The following is a 16,690-nucleotide window of genomic DNA, read 5'->3' on the forward strand; positions in this document are numbered from 1 at the left end:
TGACTTGAAGAACTGGCGGGAGAGCACTTTAGTGCAGCGCAACCACAGGCAGATCCTAGAATCGCACCTTTGGCACTTCTTTATCCAAATGACCCAGGCTCTTGCATGCATTCACAATGCCCTACGCTCCATCTAAATTAGTCGACGCGTTCAACGGCACCGCTACATCAAGCAAAAGCAGGCGCTCGTGTATTTGAACGGCACGACGTATCCATCCTTCAAGCGTCACAACTTTGCTTGTGCGAAACAAATCACGGCCTAGTTGCCCCGAATGACATTTGCGGGTACATACAGATGGCAAGTACCGGAGAATCCGAGAATCAACACCTCCCTGCCAACATCTGGTTGTTTGGGGCTTGTGGTCACTATCTTGCTACCAGAGAAGCCCCTATTAAGTCAATTGCACCTAAAATGGCGGATATGGCTGCCAAGAACTGAGTCTAATTTCATGACAGGCCAGTAATGAGGAATTACAACAGACGATTCCGGTACTTTGCCGCAAGAGTGCCGTGACATATCATTTCCATCAACCTCTCGAAAGTAGAGCAGGAGGCACGGGGCATTGTCCCATCCTGAATCTAGAGCGAGCGAGGTTCAACCCGCATTGCTGCAACGAATTGAGCTCCTGAATGACCCGAGTCCTTCGCCACGGCCTAAACAGCCGACCATCAGGGGTCGACCTAGCTAACAAGATGATTCCACTAGCAAAGAGGATGCTGAGAAGGAGTTTGGCAAGGCAATCTAGATTAGTAGACTTAGAGATCAACTTTGAAGCCTGATCTGGTAGGAGTGGGAGCCGGGTAGATAATGTCGTATGTAGTTGGGTGAGAGGCAAGTACCATCCGGAATGACATGCTGATTTGAGACCTGGACATAAGTATAAACCATGAAATAGTTTCGTATGTGAGCTGAGACTTTGCTATGACAAGATAGTCTCCGTGAGCCTTTCCCAAATCGTCCCACAATCTGCATCATACATATGGTATGCCTTCAGGGTACTCTAGGGCTGTCCTGCACAGATCGACATCCACTCTCTGGACATCAATCGGGCAAAGACGTCTAATTGTTTATACTAAGAGTAGGAGACACGGTCAAATCCCCTTCACCCCTTACGGGGCCTTGCTTCCGTAAGCGAAAACAGGATTCTAGCTTGTCCTAGTGTTATTCGGTATGCCATTGCCTTTCTCAAAAGCGCTAGAATTTACGTTGAGTCCTCCCAGCTAATGTTGAATGCGTCGGTTTTGGGATTCTGCACCCAGTGCAAATAACTCGGAGTTACGAATGAGAATGAGAATGTTGAAGATAGGAATGTGGATATGATATCTATGCCGATCCATAAACAGCCTCTCACCAATGCATGCTCTAATCAGCCAAGGGGTCCAGAAAACGTGACCAAAAATGCAAAGAGCCAAATCCAACAATCCTCGACCATCAATAGAGGGTGTCTCGCTTCACGTACCTTTAAGCCGCAACTTTACTAGTATTCTACTCCCTCAAAAAGTTTTCAATGGTAGAGAGTTCTACTTGCCTTCAAGTTTGCTGTCTAGTTCCTATTCCTCGGGGCTCTTTTCGGGCAGCGGGTCCTCCACCATCTCCTCCGTTTTGACTCCACCGCTAGCACCAGAACCAACGGTAGAGATCGCTGCTACTGTCACTTTGTCTACGGCCTGTTTCGCTTGGTCAATGAATTCGGGTGCTGGTGTTTCTTCCGGCGGGATGTTGAAGTCCTTGGGTTCCTGGCCAGCGGTGCTGGGATTGATGGTGACAGTCTTATCGCGATCGCTGTGGTCGTTGATAACAGCGTAGGGAGTACCATCTGTGAGTTGGCCGGTGACGTGGGCCTGGTGCTGTGGTTCGTAGTGCGTATCTGAAGTTCCGGTATGGTGTTCAGAGGAAGCGTCGCTGATTGGGACGTTTGTTGAATCTTTACCTTCTTCTACCTTCGAATTCGAGACAGGGGTCGCTAGAGTCGACGCTGGGTCCTGGAGTTCCGGCTTCGGCGTGGCAGCGGGGGTTGGGGTATCCGTTGGGGGCGTGGCAATATCAATATTGGTGTCATCTAAGTCTAGAGGTTGCGTCGCTGTCCCAACAGTCGTGAGTGCCAGCTCCAGCTCGTCAATAGGCGTGTTGACTGTGGCCAGTCCATGCATAGCTTTGATGGACACGGGCGTCTCGAGCCTGCATACTGTTCTCCGCCGGGGCTTCCCCTTCTCATGGCCTACTGCAACTGCTTTTACGCTTCCATCATGGCTCTCCTCCCATTTGATCGGTCCTATTGGCCAGGTGTTTTCCCCGTTTTGGGTAGCTGGTGATTCCCAGCGTAGTGATGCCTGAATAGCGGGCTCGAGGACCGGCATCATGCCGAATTCAAAGTCCAGGTTACCACCATATTTCTTAGGGATGTTATCCGGATCTATGTATTGGGAGAGCGTGGGAAAGACGTTTGAGGGCGAGAGGATGAAGATCTTAGATACGGTTATGGGGTCAAACCAGCGCTTGATCCAGCCCCAGACGGTGGGGAAGAAGACGGGGGCGCCAATGATCTAGTACAGCGGGTTAGCTGTGGCTTCCCGTCCCTAGGTCAGAGAGAGGGCGATGCACGAAACATACAAATATCCTGTCCAGCGTCTCCGGATAGTGTGCCGTTGCCAGCTGCGAAGCGTCCTGCATGTGGTTTTTCAGGTTCCAGAACTGCTTCAAGCCCACCTTGCTTATGTCGACGATGTTGTTGCTCTGTGAGATGGGCGTCTCGGGGTGTTTTCGGTCTGTCACGGCGGAACACAGCGGCATCACGAATCGCGTCAAGGACTCGTAGAGGGCGACCAGGCGTAGCAATTTGGGAGCGACTTTGGCGGGAATTTTGAGCGAGGATTCAGCCACCATCTTCTCGTACCCGGAAATCGCCTTGGTGTTGAGCGGCGCGACTTCGTACAGAAATACGGGAATGCCGCGTTTGTCACGACGGCCGGTCCATTGTGGGTACTGAGCAAGGCTGTCAGGCGGCGTTTTGGACGGAGGAGAAGGGACGGAGTACCAGGCGGCGCGTCTGCTCGTACTCTTCGGCCTCAATGCTATCGTACAGATCTACAACGTTATTTTCCACGCGCCAGTCCTCGGTGTCCTTGAACTGCTTGAAGGCTTCCTGGTGGTTGAAGCGCCGCGCGCGGAGATACCGCCTAGCCCACCGTCAGTGCCGTGCCCATTGAAACAATGGCGCTGGTGAAGCTGTACAATAAAGTTTCGTCGTCGTGGCTAGGATCAGTCTTCTTGTTGGTGCCCGCGGGCTTGTAGTAGCCCTCGTCAAGGCATTGCTGCTTAAACACGTCGAGGGCAGCCTGTTGGTTATCGCTTAGATGGCCGTAGTGGGCGGCGGGGTACTGGAACGACTCAATGCGCGTCAGGTCGTTCTGCGACATGGCGGCTCAGCAGGGTATGATGTGCAAAGTGAAAATGATCAGGTTTTCAAGATAGGGCAGGTAAGGGAGCCTGAAGTCATATTAGGGCGACATGTTGGTGTTTATCTTCTAAACCGGGCGCCGCCAACATACTGGTGATGGAAAGCGTCCCAGGGCTGTGGCACCCGAGCACGAGTCATTAGCCCGATCCGGACGAAAAGTACATTCAGGCGGCGAGAGCACGAGCTTCTCCTGTCATGGGGAGATGATTGGTATATTTGAGAGTGAATGATTTGGCCACGGGACGAGGCGTGGTCGAAGCGTGGTCGAGGTGTGCAGTGAATTGTTTCCGCAGCCACCCGGGGTTTGCCAAGACTTTTAGTAGAGTAATGTAAGGCCGAGATGGCGCTTACGTGCGACGGGTATATATACTATTCTGTACGCAGATCAACCGTTGGTTGATTATTCGCACCTTTTTGGTTGTATTGGAGCAGTGGTACAGAGCTCCGTCCTTACAAGTAATACATTGTAGTTTCTACTAGTTAAACTTATAAGCCTATGTAACTTTTGTACTATGCAATTACTTTCGCACAACCCTAGCCGAACGCCGAGCGGACCTACTGGCTTACCTAATGTCCCGTCTTTGATGTCTTGTGCTCGACTGCAAATGAATGAGATAAGCCTGCTCCTCTCAAGACCGGGACATAGTGGAGAGCCCAAGAAAGGTTGCATCAAGCCCATTTCAAGCAACGAGTCGACTCGTGTGCCTCCTTGCACTCCAACCCGCAAATCCTGGCACCACATTTCAAGCACTTGATTTTGCCCCAGTAACCGCAATTATCACAGAATTGTCGCTGCGGTGGGTGATCTGCGGGTAATGTAGCAAAAGATTCTGCATACGAGAGGGGCAGTGCAGAGAGGAGCACGTGAAGCTCGGCTTTACTAGGCGGCGGTGCCATCGAGTTCTCAGTTAAGAGCAGTAGGTCTCCTTCCTCACGAGCTGTTGAAGGTCTTGGGGTTAACACAACTGACATTGGCCCGGGTGTTGCTTCTAGCGGGGTCGGAGGTACGGTACTCAATTTGCGAGTCGATGCAGCTGTTCGGGGGGCAGCCGCGGCAATTCTAGGTGCCGGACCTTGTTGGACAAGTGCTTCTTCCTCATCTAGCCAGTGTTTGATTTGTCGCGCGGATTGCAGGATCCTCCTAGCGTTGGCCGTCTTCGCGGGAGCACCTAGAAAAGCACCCTCAGCTCTGAAACGAGTACCGACACCGGATGTACGCACTCTTCCCAGGAATACCTATCTGCTGTTTCGGGTCGTTGTCCCTGTCCAACTCTCCTATTCGTCGCGCGATGGCTGCTTGTTGTCTTGCAGTGAGCTCGTTGTCGCCGCAACGGCCTGCAGTACGAGCTGCGGCACGTTTGCGATCTTTCGGGTTGATTGCGACCCTCGATGGATCATAGCCGGTGTCTACGACATAGGTCCAGCCCGGTGCTGCAGCCGTGGCAGAGTTGGGGAGAACTTCGACGTGTGGCATGGCGAGGGAAGATGTGCGCCTTCCGATGGATATTCTCCTTACTAAGTCCGCATGGGCGGAGATTAGATCACGTGCCAGTACCTCACCTGTATGTGAGGTACGACCACTTGGAGACGATAGAAACCAGGTCACTATCTCCCCAAAAACATAGATAGCTACCCTCTTGAAATCGCCTTTCACAATGTCGAATCCAGAAAGGGAACCGCCAATCATTGTTACAGCTTCAAGTCCACCTGAGGGTCCCACCAATCCTGCAGCTTTCATTTTTATCTATGGACTTGGCGATGATGGGGTTGGATTAGAAAGTCCGTATATGAAGCACCAAGTAGATCCTAATTCGTTCTAATTCGTTCAAGACGTTCCTGGCCAGTTCCGCTCGGTCTCAAAACTCTCTCACTTGTCTTGGATTCTTCCCAATGCCCTCGAGAACCACGAAACTATACAAACTGCCTGGTATATACCAACGGCCTTGTCTTCATATCCGTCATCGTGCCTAGAATTGGAGGATGAGGGGGATGATGCTGGGATGAAGTCGAGCATAGCTTACCTGGTTTCCCTAATCGATGATCTAGTTGCCAAAAGGGTACCCGAGAAAAGTGTTGTTTTAGGTGGCTTCTCTTAGGGATGCGCCATGACGCGTCTTACGGGTCTTACATCGAAGTATGCCAGCAAGCTAGGTGACTTGGTAGATGTTTCTGGATACCTTCCTGTGGCAGACAAGGTTTCTGCGCTGAGGGAAGAGGCTGGGTTGATAAAATATGTCGACGCAGGCGTTGACATATTCCTAGCAAGAGGGAAAGAGATACGCTCGTGTCTCAACGACACTTCAGAATATGTTATGAAACGCTATTCGGGTTGGGCATAAAGCAGGAGAAGGTGCTTGTGAAGGAATATGAAGAAATGGGCCACGTGATATTAGGACCAGAGCTGAAAGATCTTTGCAAATGGTTGGGGAGAATAGTTTCCGCGTTGCATTGAATACCTACATCTTCAAATAGTGAAATGAAATTGCCAGGTGGAACCATGCTGCAAGGGGGCCCACATCACCACTGAAGAGGCATCCCGAGGTTCCTCTTTCTTAGTCTTCAAGCCTCGTCAATTGTGAAAAACATTCTGACCCGAAAGCATGGATAAGTCGAAACACTTGAAGTTGATGAAGACGATGATTCATCCAGGGGCTTGTCGTCATTGGTCATTGGTTCCTTCCGAGGTTCCAGCTTGGCAGGGACTCGGCTTCAGCTTCAACCCCATATTTCCTTTGACCGCCATATTTTCTAGGCTGCAGGCTGCCTCCACTATTCCTCCCTCTCCATGTGCCTTTCGGTTTTCCTGTAATCTAATATGGCACTTCTCCGGCGATACGGCGCCTACCTAGCCATTGCTGCCGCTTTTGTCTACTTCCTCTACACTCTTAGTTTCCCATACCAGTCGGAACCGAGCGAGGTGCCCCATCGCCACAATCAACATGGCGGTAGTAAACAAGCCCCGCAACAAGGGTCTTACAAATGGGCCAAAATACCCCTCAAGCACCCCGTAACCTCCATGATCCCGCTGCCCACTGGCTCCCCCCTTCCGCTCCCAAAGATCCAATTCGACTTCGGCACGGAGGACAAGACGGCAAAAAATATAAGAGAGAAAAGGCTAACTGAAGTAAAGAAGGCGTTTGAGAGATGCTGGAGGTCTTACCGTGAAAGGGCGTGGATGCAGGACGAGTTGGAGCCTATCACCGGAGGATCAAAGAACCCATTTGGAGGATGGGCAGCTACGTTGATCGATGCGCTCGACACGCTGTGGATAATGGACCTACAAGAAGAATTCCACTCGGCAATGAAAGATGTGGCTGCGATTGATTTCGGAAGGACGGATTCGGAACGGGTGAACGTGTTTGAGACAAATATCAGGCATCTTGGTGGGCTGTTAGCTGCATACGAACTCAGTGGCGAGAAGATTCTCTTGCAGAAAGCAAAGGAGGTGGGCGAAATGCTATATCATGCATTTGACACACCTAATCGTATGCCCATAACAAGATGGGATTTTCACAAGGCAGGCGCGGGCAAAGCGCAAGTTGCTGATGAAACGGTTCTGGTTGCCGAGATTGGCTCTCTCACCATGGAGTTCTCCCGTCTCTCCCAGCTTACCAATGATCCGAAGTGGTACGACGCCATCAGTCGCATTATGGAAGTCTTCGAGAAACAGCAAGGCAAGACTAGATTGCCCGGCATGTGGCCCATCGTAGTAAACGCCAGGAAGCCCGACTTCACCCAGGATACTGGATTTACTTTGGCAGCCATGGCCGATTCTCTGTACGAGTACTTGCCGAAGACATATGCTCTGCTTGGCGGCCTGAATCCTCTGTACAAGAAGCTATACCAGGGATCGATGAAGACCGCTATCAGGCACACACTGTACCGACCAATGACTCCCGAAAACGCCGATATCCTTATGTCCGGTTTCGTCCGTGCAGAAGGGTCTGAAGCTAATCTCTACCCTGAAATGCAGCACTTAGTATGTTTCGCTGGAGGCATGTTTGCCCTTGGCGGCAAAATCTTCGAAAATGAGGAGCACGTTGCGATTGGTCGGAAGCTCGCCGATGGTTGTGTATGGGCTTACAAAGCCCTACCCTTTGGTATCATGCCAGAAGTTTCCCATCTCTACGCATGCCCTAATACCACTGAATGCGACTGGGACGAGCAGATCTGGAAGGACGAGGTAGCAAGAAGGGCAGACTTGGGCACTGAAAAGGATCCTCTGCAGAACATAGCTAACTTGAGATTACCGAAAGGCTTTACTGCCATAAACGATCGACGTTACATCCTTCGGCCGGAGGCAATTGAGAGCGTATTCATTCTATATCGAATCACTGGTCAACAGCAGTGGCAGGCAGCTGCTTGGGATATGTTCACGGCCATCCAGCAGAATACCCAAACCGACTTGGCGAATGCTGCGTTGATAGATGTTTCTGTGTCAGACTCATCGCCGCCGAAGATGGATTCTATGGAGGTAAGTCTTATTATTATTTGTTGGATGAAAAGGGATCGCTGACATGGTGCAGAGTTTTTGGATGGCAGAAACTTTGAAGTATTTCTATCTTATTTTCAGCGAGCCCAACGTTATCAGCCTAGACGACTACGTATTCAATACCGAGGCACATCCCTTGAAAATCCCGAAATGAGGATGCTGACATATAAGAGATAAGCCGTTATCTTTATTTGAGAGCAGCCCCAGTGGTCCCGGTGCTGTCTGCGGATCTGAAGCAACACACTTTGTATATTGAATTGTAACCATAGTTGTATTCAGCAACTGCCCCATCTCCCGGTAGCGTGTCGGCGCTCAAGACGGTTGTTCAAGGTGGATGTAGATACCCATCACCAGTACACGAGAAATCAAAGTATTTGCAGACCATTGTTGGGTTGTCCAGGGATGACGTCTATCCCAGGACATGGGAGTCTCTTTCAAGCCTGTTATTGCAGCAGTATTTATTGTACTCCAAGACTTTCTCGTCCTAGGTGTTGCACGCAAATCTCCGGCTGATCTTACTCCACCTTAGTCGACTGACCTTCCTCAGTTCTGGCACTCTTTCTGACATTCCGTAGTCACAATCCTATCCTATTTCCAATAATCAATTCCACATAATACGTCAGATCTAGCACACAATTGCTGGAAGATATGCTCGGATTCATTGTCTTGTTGGCCGATAGTTCGCCTGTAGCACTCGAATTGTGGGCTTTACGGCGAATTCATGAATACAAGGCGAAGGAAGTTGGAGAACTTGCACGCTCCTGATTTCCAAGCAACAAAATCTCGAAAACGCAAGTTTCAAGGTGTGATTGGAGATTTTGTATAGCTCAAGGGAAGAGAGAACCTACACTTTGAGTTATCTGACACTTCTCCTTTTTTTTTTTTTACTGTGTTCAGTATTGGAGTTCCTTCAAATCATTCCTCTCAAGTTATTGCCGCAGAAGGAATAGGAATACTAACCTCCTCAAAAGCCATCCTAGCCATCTTCGAAGCAACAGGCTACCAAGTCAGCCGCCATACTTATCCTCAACCCTCAACCCTACCCTAACACTCTTCAAGGAGATTCTGTAGTCCAGTACTTCCTACGCCACCCAAAGTCACCCTACCAAATTCGCACGCCCACCCGCAACCTCGGTTCCGCCAAACCCACTCGACTTTCCACTGCCGAGGCTTCCATTGTCCAGGCCGACCTCAAGTCCCTCACAAGCCTCTCAGCCACGCTCGCAGGCATGTACCTCGTAACTTATTTCTTCTCCTGTGGTTCCCGGCCAAAGAAATCGAACAAGGCAAACGTGCGCTCGACACCCCAGCCACCTCCCAAACGCTCAAACGCCTAATTTTCAGCTCTCTACCCTTCAGTCACTGAGAATTCCGGCGGCAAGTTCAAGAAAATGATGCACTTTGACTCGGAAGCCGAAATCGTGATGCAGAAAACGTCCATCGAGAGTTGTGGCAGAAAACGGTGTTGTGGATTTCAACGTATTTCCTGTTGTGGCTGCAATTCCCGGCGGTTTTTGCGCCGAGGAAGGAGGGGGAGGAAGGTTAGATTTGGATCTTGCGGCTTCCGGCAAAGAAGACGAAGATGCCGATGGTAGATATTGGTAATACGAGGAAGTTTGTTGATGGGATTGTTGCCAAAGGTGTCAGGGGCTTTGGGGAAAGGACGGTGAGTATGGTTTCTGGGGGCGAGGTCACTCAAACCAAGGTTCTGGATATTTGGGGTAAGTTTGTTGGGCGAAATGTTGGATTTCAGACGGCCGTTGTGGGAGAATATGAAGAGTATATTAAGAGCTTGGGATTGCGTGAGATGATCTACAAGGATATGGAGGGTGTATCGCAGTTTTTGGGGAATTTAGACAAGCGGTTTTTGCCACGGAGGGGTTTGCGCAGGTGTGTGGATTTGAACGTGGGCTAGGTTGGAGAGATTGCACTAATGTTGTATACAGATTCTACCCCAGGGAGAGAAGTTGAGAGGTTAGGAAGAATATGTCAATATGGAGAATTGGGAGGGCTTGCTTGCTTAATAATGAGCAGGGTACATTGCTGAAATGGGCAACTGACTCTCTACAGAATCATTATTAGCAAGCGATCTTTAAGGTTTCCACTCTTCTTCGTATGTTGCGTAGTAGCCAAGGATATGTTATCAACCAGACGCCGTATTTGAAAGATTTCAAGGGTGTCCCATCATTGTTATCCAGGGTTACCAAGCTACCTACAACAGATAGCATATTATGAAGAAAGTAGGCCTAAGTTTACTTAGTAGACTTAGTGAATCTATCCAGATTTGCCTCAAGGTATCCATTTGCCGCCAACTTCTGAAGCCAGAGAGAGATGACCGGGCCGTAATCCCATCGCCTCTCGTTAGCCTTAGCATCCTCTTCAGCCTCAACTGTCATCTCATTCATTATACTCTCTTGCAGCTTCGACTGCTCTTGCAGCAACCCATCTCGTCGACGGACCAGATGCGACAAATCCTCACCATCAATCCTTTTCTGGACGTAGTCTGGAACCATAGCCACGCTGAGCTGATCCTGGAATGTTCCGAGCGAAGTGAGCAAGCCTGGGCTGGTCATTGCATCGGGAAGGGTTCTATCCTCGTTAGAGATCCAAAAAGCGGACCAGTCCTTATCGATTGAGTCGAGCCGCGCCTCTACGGCTTTGTAAATGGCAATGTTGGTGCGCATATCCTTTCGAAGGCCAACGAGGGGAGACTGAGTCAGGGCCATAACATTATAGTCGTTGTCACCTGCGGCCTGCATGACCGCACCAATCTTGCCGGCAACGATGCTGATCCAGTCGTACTCGTCCTTGAACTTACCAATGGACGTTGGCTGCGCATCCATGCCGTCCAATTTCCAAACCTCGCCGTCGATAGGAAGAAAGGCTATGAAATGGTTGGCGTTGTCCTCGATACTCTCTGCGGAATCAGTTGATTTGCGGCGATCCTCTCGCCACATACGGCGAGATTTTTGGGTTTTGGCGACCTTTAAGGCCAATCGCTGATCTTCTTGTAGCATATCCTGCTTTTTGGCGAATGAATTGTGGATTCGCTTTACGAATTCGAAGCTAGAGAGAGCCTGGCCGCGCTGGTATGGCGTTAAGCCCTGCGAATACTCCTTGAACTGCTGAAGGTGATCGCCGATGTCGACGCCTTTGAGGTTCAGGAGGATGTTAAGTATGGCAAGAGTAGCGCAACTATTTTGGGCAGGCAATTGGTTGGCAAACCAGACATTCTCAGGGCAATCCGCTTCTTCGTTCTCAGCGTCAACGGGACGGAAACGAAAGAGGAGAATAATGCCGTAGACTGGCTGAGGCATATCCATGATGGCATCTGGAGTGGCTGCGTAGGACTCGCGAACGCAAACGCCATTCACGCCCATTTCTCGAATCATGGCGGAGAAAAAGACTGGATCAGACTCAATCTCACAGAAGCCTTGCCAGGTGTTCTTGTCGTGTACAGTAGCAGGAAGGTGGGGAGGACTTGGGTATTTCTCTTCCTTCTCAGCCTTCTCGCCATTTAGAGGAGTAGTTGGAGCTTCCGGCGAATCCTTCTTGCCGGAGCTGCTTGGGGCCCCTGGCGTCTTCGTGCTAGAGGTGCCTGAGGCCTCTAGCATCTCCTTCTTGCTGGCCGTGCTTGGAGATACGCGAGCTTTTTTCTTGCTTAGATTCTCCAAGTGGGAAGTCTCAGGAGACAGGGATCGTTTCTTGGGGTCAGGGGAGATTGACTTTGGGTTGTTGACAGCTGATCCCTTTTCAACGGTAGACTTAGAAGGCGAGGTCGATTTCTTGCCGGTGGAAGGCTTTCTCGTGAGGGCTTTTATTTTGTATGGCTCTGGAGCCGTGGATTTCTCGGTTGTGGCCGCTTCTTTGGTAGCGGCAAGTTTGCTCGTAGTCGGCTTAGATGTAACTTGCTTGCGATTGCAGGGGTCTGTGGCATTGATAACACAATCAGATGGTACCTTGCGTTTTGGCGCTGGGCTCTGCTTGGATACGGGCTCAAAGGCCGAATCAGACGAATTGGAACCAGCCATTGTATGTTCAAGGGAGTGAATCGATGGTAGAAAAGCGCGTTGAAGGAGGCTGAAGGAGATCACCAGGAAGGAGCATGATGAGAGAGTATTTATGTGGGAGCCGGCCTAATCTAGCTATTATCCCGTCGCACGATCAATAAAATGTTCGCTTTGACTTGGCACTCTTGGAAGGGAGATGAAGTGGAGAGAGAGAAGGTGAAGGCGCAAGGACGGATATTCGCGTCCACGATTCGCCAAGGACCATTTTGCATGGGGCCGTCTATGCACTCATGTCAGAGTAGATGGGATGCACTCCTCGTGATACACTCAGCGTTTGCCAGAAATGCGAGACCGGACAGAATGATGAATGTATCAAGCAGAATTTGGAGTATGGCGTCTCGGGGGTTGACGATGGTGCGCTGTCACGTGGTGGCCCAAGCTTTCAGCCCTATGATGCGCGGTCCAAACGACGCGACTGAAATTTGGTTTGAGAGCAGTAGAAACATTCTCTACTCCACACCACACCACCCACGGCGATCCCACACACCACGCCTTTCTCACCCTCCCACTCCCTCCCAATCTATGACAGCGTCCTCCCTCCATCTTCTTTGCAACACGATGCGATGAATGGGACTCCTCGCCGAGGACCAGGCGGATTCCCCGCCACCCCCCAGACAGCCGCGCGCTCTCCAGGAGCAAGCAGTCCCAATGGCTCGACTACCAGCCGTCCAAATGTGGGTATGCCGCTGCCCGAAGTCCCGCGACCCGCTGGGGACAGCAAGACGGGGCCTCTAATACCTACCACCATTCTCGACGCCCCGACACAGCGCTTCTACGTCCTAGCCATCTACGTCGGCCTGTGGGCATGGCGGTTATACGACTTCTATACACTGGCGATAGACGAGGAGGAATCGCTGGCTCTATGCCTGAGATGGTGCTTCTTCGATATGACCTTCATCTTTTGTTTGCCTTTGTTTGAAATCCCGTGGCTGGAGTGGAGCAATGCCACGGCCTTCGTGCTGTTTATGCTGCATGCGGCCTTGGACGTTATGCTCATGTTCCGGATTGGCGTTCCCGTGCAGACTTGGCTGCTCTCCTTTCTGGCTTTCTTCTTCGACAGCGAGCTAGCAATCAGCGAGCGGAGCGTCAAGCCCGGGCCTATCTTGCACAACGCGTCCCTGATCTTGGGAAAGCAGATTATTCACATTCTGCCAGAAGGGTATGCACAAAATATCCGGCCATTTACATAGAAGATTCTAACAGGATTAGCTCTGCTATTTTGAACCCCAACAGAGAGCCCTTCTGCCTCAATTCCTCCATCACGCAGCTCGAGATCCCTATACAGATCAACCAAACCGAGCCCGTGGAAATCGAACTCATTCGAATAGACATTGATACAAATCAGAATGAGACGATCCTCATCAAGAAGGGTGAGATGAAGGCCCTGTTGAAAAAGGCGAGGAAGTTAATCAAAGTGGTGGATCCTTCCAGCCCCCTGGTGCTGCGGCACACAGTAAAGAAGACGGGCGTCTATCTGTTGAAGAAAGTCTTGGACCAGTCTAAGCTTGAGGTTCGCCCAAGAGCGTCGAGTCTTATCGTAGCTCCATGTCCACAATCTCGTGTGAAACCCACGGGAAATAGCCGTTGTCGTAATGACCTCTCCAATGTTTCTTTAGAGATTGAAGGCATTGCACCTCTCCGCATCAAGTACCGAACAACGGTCGATGGCCGCCCGCGAGAGGCCTCCGAGTTCCAAAGCCTTCAACCAGATGATTTCGTCTCCCCGCTCTCAAAACACACATCGCAAGCTTTGATTCAGAGCAATCGGCAGGATGTGTCCTGGGCGCGGTCTCAAAAGGTCACAGTAGCGCTGAACGAAACTCTCTTAAACAGTGGCGTTTGGACTTACGCAGTCGAGGAAGTCGAGGATGCACTTGGAAATATTATCAACTACATCCCCTCCGATGATGAGGACCGACCAAAGCAGAAGGTCACCGGAATTCAACAGGCCTTCACAGTTCACGAGCGACCCAATGTCTACCTCAAAGGATGCACTCCACAGCAGCCCCTGCAGGTTGCAAAGGGCAACATAGACCGCCTCCCCATCAAGTATGGTTCAACCGGAAAAACTGCGATTGATGGAGCCCACACCATCGAATACCTCTTCACAGCTGGAGCAGATCTTACTTCAGATGGAGATCATAGTCCGAACGCAGAGCTGAAGAAGCAGACCATGAAGACTAATCGAGAGCAGCCGCTTATCTCAGCGAGCGGTCTGTACACCATAAAGTCCGTCGCCACTGAATTCTGCGGGGGCGAGGTTCTCGAGCCTGCCTCATGCTTACTCCAGAACCCTCCGGAACCAGAGCTGTACCTATCAAGCGAGGATATTGTGGATAAGTGCGCCGGCAATCCAATCGGTCTGCGCGTTGGCTTGGATCTTATCGGTACCCCACCTTTTACCATCCGCTATACAGAGCAAAAGAAAGGTCACCGAAAGTATCCACGCGTTACCACCGTTACTGCGTTGAGGAGTACTATCGATTTAACTCCAGACGAGGCAGGCCACTACTCCTATACTTTCGATTCCATCACAGACTTTGTTTACAAAGAGCGCGCGTTACATAACCTCGTTCTGCAACAGGACGTGAAGCCTTCGGCATCCGCTCATTTCATTGAAGGAAATGAGTCGAAGAAGGCTTGCATTGACGACTCTGTGGAATTTGACGTCAAACTTCAAGGAGAAGGTCCATGGAAGCTAGAGTACGAATTGGTCCACAACGGAAAGCGTACCAAGTACGCCACCAACGTGGAGGAGGAACATTACACTATAAAGACCCAGAAGCTGAACAATGGCGGCGAATATACCGTATCGTTGGCCAGTATTACTGACAAGATGGGGTGCAAGGAATTCCTGAGCCAAGGGGTGAAAGTCAATGTCCGCCATGAGCGTCCGAAGGCCTATTTTGGACACATCGAAAGCAAACAAGCCGTCAGAGCGCTTGAAGGAAAGGATGTGGGACTTCCCCTGCGTCTTACTGGTGAAAAGCCTTGGACGTTGGAATATGAGAATATTGATACTGGAGACGTCAAGAAGACAACCGTTTACAGTGCTAACGACAAGATCGATATCAAGTCTGCAGGTACCTATCAGCTCTTGTCTGTTAGGGACTCGATATGCCCTGGCGTGATTGACGAGAAGGCAAGCCGGTTTGATGTTGCATGGATTCCTCGGCCAAAGATCAGTGTTGCCGAGTCCGCAACGATGGTTCGTGAGGGAGAAAGGTTCATCAAAGAGGCTGTCTGCGAGGGTGACGAAGATACTTTTGACGTCCTTCTGAGTGGTAAGTGTGCCCACCTCCTATCCGATACCTGATAAACTAACAGTATCTCAGGGAACCCCCCCTTTGATGTCTCGTACCAACGGCGTTTAATGGACAAGAAGAACGGAAACACTGCTGCTCTTACACCGAAGGAACTTCGCGCCGTAGGTGGCGCCACGTCTATCCGCGCAGAAACGTCACATGCCGGCACGTACGAGTATAAATTCATTCAGCTTGCCGATAGCAAGTACGACCATTCTTCCAAGCACTTTGCCCCCCTTACCGTACAACAAACCGTCAATCCACGACCAAATGCTCGTTTCAACAACCCTGGAAAGACATATAGCTACTGTTCACGTGAAGCAGATGGTGAAGAAGTCATCCCAATGACCTTTGAGGGCGTACCACCCTTCTACCTCGAAGTTGAGATCAAGCACCACGGCACGCCGAAACCAGAAATCAGCATTCACAAGAACATCCAGTCCCTGAAATACGACCTTAAAATCGAGCATCGCAAGCTACATCTCGGACACTCGGCAATATCCATCCGCAAGATCCGCGATGCGAGGGGTTGTACCCGGAAGTCTACGCCAGGGGGTCCAAGAGTGCAAATCAGTGTCCACGACGCCCCAACTGCTACCGCCTTAGAAGATCGCATGGATTTCTGCGTGGGCGAAAGATTGTCCTTTGCACTGGGTGGTCAAGTACCGTTTACAGTATACTACACCTTCGAAAAACAAGAACGCAAAGCTTCAAACTCTGGCACCACCTTCCGTCGTCTCGCCGAGCTCCCTGGATCTTTCACCATAACCGGTCTCCGAGACTCTGCATCCGAGTGTCTAGCCTCCCTTAATTTAACCAAGGAAATCCATCCCATACCTTCGGTCCGTCTATCCGGTGGCCTCGTCTCTGAAGTTGATATTCATGAAGGTGGAGGCACGGATCTGGAGTTCCAATTTTGGGGTACCCCGCCTTTTGAGTTCACATATACGCGGAGTACAAATGCGCAGAGGGGCCGTAAGAGTAAGGTATTAGAGATTAGGACTGAGGTCTCGCATGAACACCACATGGGTATTCCCGTGCAGGAAGAGGGAACGTACGAAGTTGTGAGCATCAAGGATCGGTGGTGTAGTTTTACGAAGGTGGTTGAAGGGGTGGATGGGAAGGTTGGAACTGGAGGACAGAAGCTATTGACATATTGATAGGGATGGCATTGGTATGGAGAGGAGACGAATGGGGGAGTGCATTTTTCGGTGTTTGGGAAAGAGGTTGTGGTCATTGATCTTTTTTTTCTTTCGGTCTTTGAAAAAGAAATATGGTTCACTTTGTAGTGGAATTAGCATAAGATTTCCTTGGGATTGTTAGCAGTTGACGCGTCAGTCAGTCAGTAATGCGGAGTTGATACCCA

At 50.5% G+C, this 16,690-nt stretch overlaps 7 protein-coding genes across 7 annotated transcripts; 4 read left to right on the forward strand and 3 right to left on the reverse strand.

Annotated features, from left to right (window-relative positions):
* Positions 1-1,550: 1,550 nt before the first annotated feature.
* Positions 1,551-3,416, reverse strand: BDR25DRAFT_327904 (CRAL/TRIO domain-containing protein; the record flags this gene model as incomplete). Its single annotated transcript, XM_033692354.1, has 4 exons — positions 1,551-2,543; positions 2,611-2,982; positions 3,035-3,176; positions 3,232-3,416. The coding sequence occupies 4 exons, from the start codon at positions 3,414-3,416 to the stop codon at positions 1,551-1,553; spliced, it is 1,692 nt and encodes a 563-aa protein (XP_033543327.1).
* Positions 3,417-3,918: 502 nt separating this feature from the next.
* On the reverse strand, positions 3,919-4,931 carry BDR25DRAFT_336392 (uncharacterized protein; the record flags this gene model as incomplete). Its single annotated transcript, XM_033693097.1, has 2 exons — positions 3,919-4,626; positions 4,679-4,931. The coding sequence occupies 2 exons, from the start codon at positions 4,929-4,931 to the stop codon at positions 4,127-4,129; spliced, it is 753 nt and encodes a 250-aa protein (XP_033543328.1). The 3' UTR covers positions 3,919-4,126.
* Positions 4,932-5,115: 184 nt separating this feature from the next.
* On the forward strand, positions 5,116-5,903 carry BDR25DRAFT_377005 (uncharacterized protein; the record flags this gene model as incomplete). Its single annotated transcript, XM_033697477.1, has 2 exons — positions 5,116-5,236; positions 5,288-5,903. Coding segments are annotated over 2 exons (387 nt in total), but the record flags the coding sequence as incomplete, so codon positions are not given.
* A 299-nt stretch (positions 5,904-6,202) lies between these two features.
* On the forward strand, positions 6,203-8,367 carry BDR25DRAFT_345424 (seven-hairpin glycosidase). The gene is made up of 2 exons (XM_033694053.1): positions 6,203-7,931; positions 7,984-8,367. The coding sequence occupies exons 1-2, from the start codon at positions 6,273-6,275 to the stop codon at positions 8,101-8,103; spliced, it is 1,779 nt and encodes a 592-aa protein (XP_033543330.1). The 5' UTR covers positions 6,203-6,272; the 3' UTR covers positions 8,104-8,367.
* Positions 8,368-8,370: 3 nt separating this feature from the next.
* Positions 8,371-9,864, forward strand: BDR25DRAFT_359383 (uncharacterized protein; the record flags this gene model as incomplete). The annotated part of the gene is made up of 10 exons (XM_033696069.1): positions 8,371-8,403; positions 8,438-8,523; positions 8,579-8,690; positions 8,723-8,752; positions 8,776-8,955; positions 9,026-9,144; positions 9,177-9,241; positions 9,294-9,370; positions 9,406-9,459; positions 9,496-9,864. The coding sequence occupies 10 exons, from the start codon at positions 8,371-8,373 to the stop codon at positions 9,862-9,864; spliced, it is 1,125 nt and encodes a 374-aa protein (XP_033543331.1).
* A 34-nt stretch (positions 9,865-9,898) lies between these two features.
* Positions 9,899-12,562, reverse strand: BDR25DRAFT_359384 (cysteine proteinase; the record flags this gene model as incomplete). Its single annotated transcript, XM_033696070.1, has 7 exons — positions 9,899-10,009; positions 10,055-10,157; positions 10,215-12,085; positions 12,112-12,239; positions 12,273-12,378; positions 12,436-12,468; positions 12,521-12,562. 7 exons carry the CDS (start codon positions 12,560-12,562, stop codon positions 9,899-9,901), a joined length of 2,394 nt encoding a protein of 797 aa, XP_033543332.1.
* Positions 12,480-16,676, forward strand: BDR25DRAFT_268409 (uncharacterized protein). The gene is made up of 3 exons (XM_033687108.1): positions 12,480-13,178; positions 13,229-15,303; positions 15,355-16,676. Exons 1-3 carry the CDS (start codon positions 12,583-12,585, stop codon positions 16,482-16,484), a joined length of 3,801 nt encoding a protein of 1,266 aa, XP_033543333.1. The 5' UTR covers positions 12,480-12,582; the 3' UTR covers positions 16,485-16,676.
* Positions 16,677-16,690: the final 14 nt, after the last annotated feature.

Source organism: Lindgomyces ingoldianus (genome assembly GCF_010093535.1).
Source record: "Lindgomyces ingoldianus strain ATCC 200398 unplaced genomic scaffold BDR25scaffold_33, whole genome shotgun sequence".
In the NCBI taxonomy this organism is placed as follows: Eukaryota; Fungi; Ascomycota; class Dothideomycetes; order Pleosporales; family Lindgomycetaceae; genus Lindgomyces; species Lindgomyces ingoldianus.

Bases quoted from the DNA above. Each gene is read 5' to 3' on its own strand.
- BDR25DRAFT_345424 (XM_033694053.1), top strand. From the start codon at position 6,273: ATGGCACTTCTCCGGCGATACGGCGCCTACCTAGCCATTGCTGCCGCT. The intron at 7,932-7,983 runs GTAAGTCTTATT...GACATGGTGCAG, and splicing joins CGAAGATGGATTCTATGGAG to AGTTTTTGGATGGCAGAAAC.
- BDR25DRAFT_268409 (XM_033687108.1), top strand. From the start codon at position 12,583: ATGAATGGGACTCCTCGCCGAGGACCAGGCGGATTCCCCGCCACCCCC. The intron at 13,179-13,228 runs GTATGCACAAAA...TAACAGGATTAG, and splicing joins ATTCACATTCTGCCAGAAGG to CTCTGCTATTTTGAACCCCA. The intron at 15,304-15,354 runs GTAAGTGTGCCC...ACAGTATCTCAG, and splicing joins TTTTGACGTCCTTCTGAGTG to GGAACCCCCCCTTTGATGTC.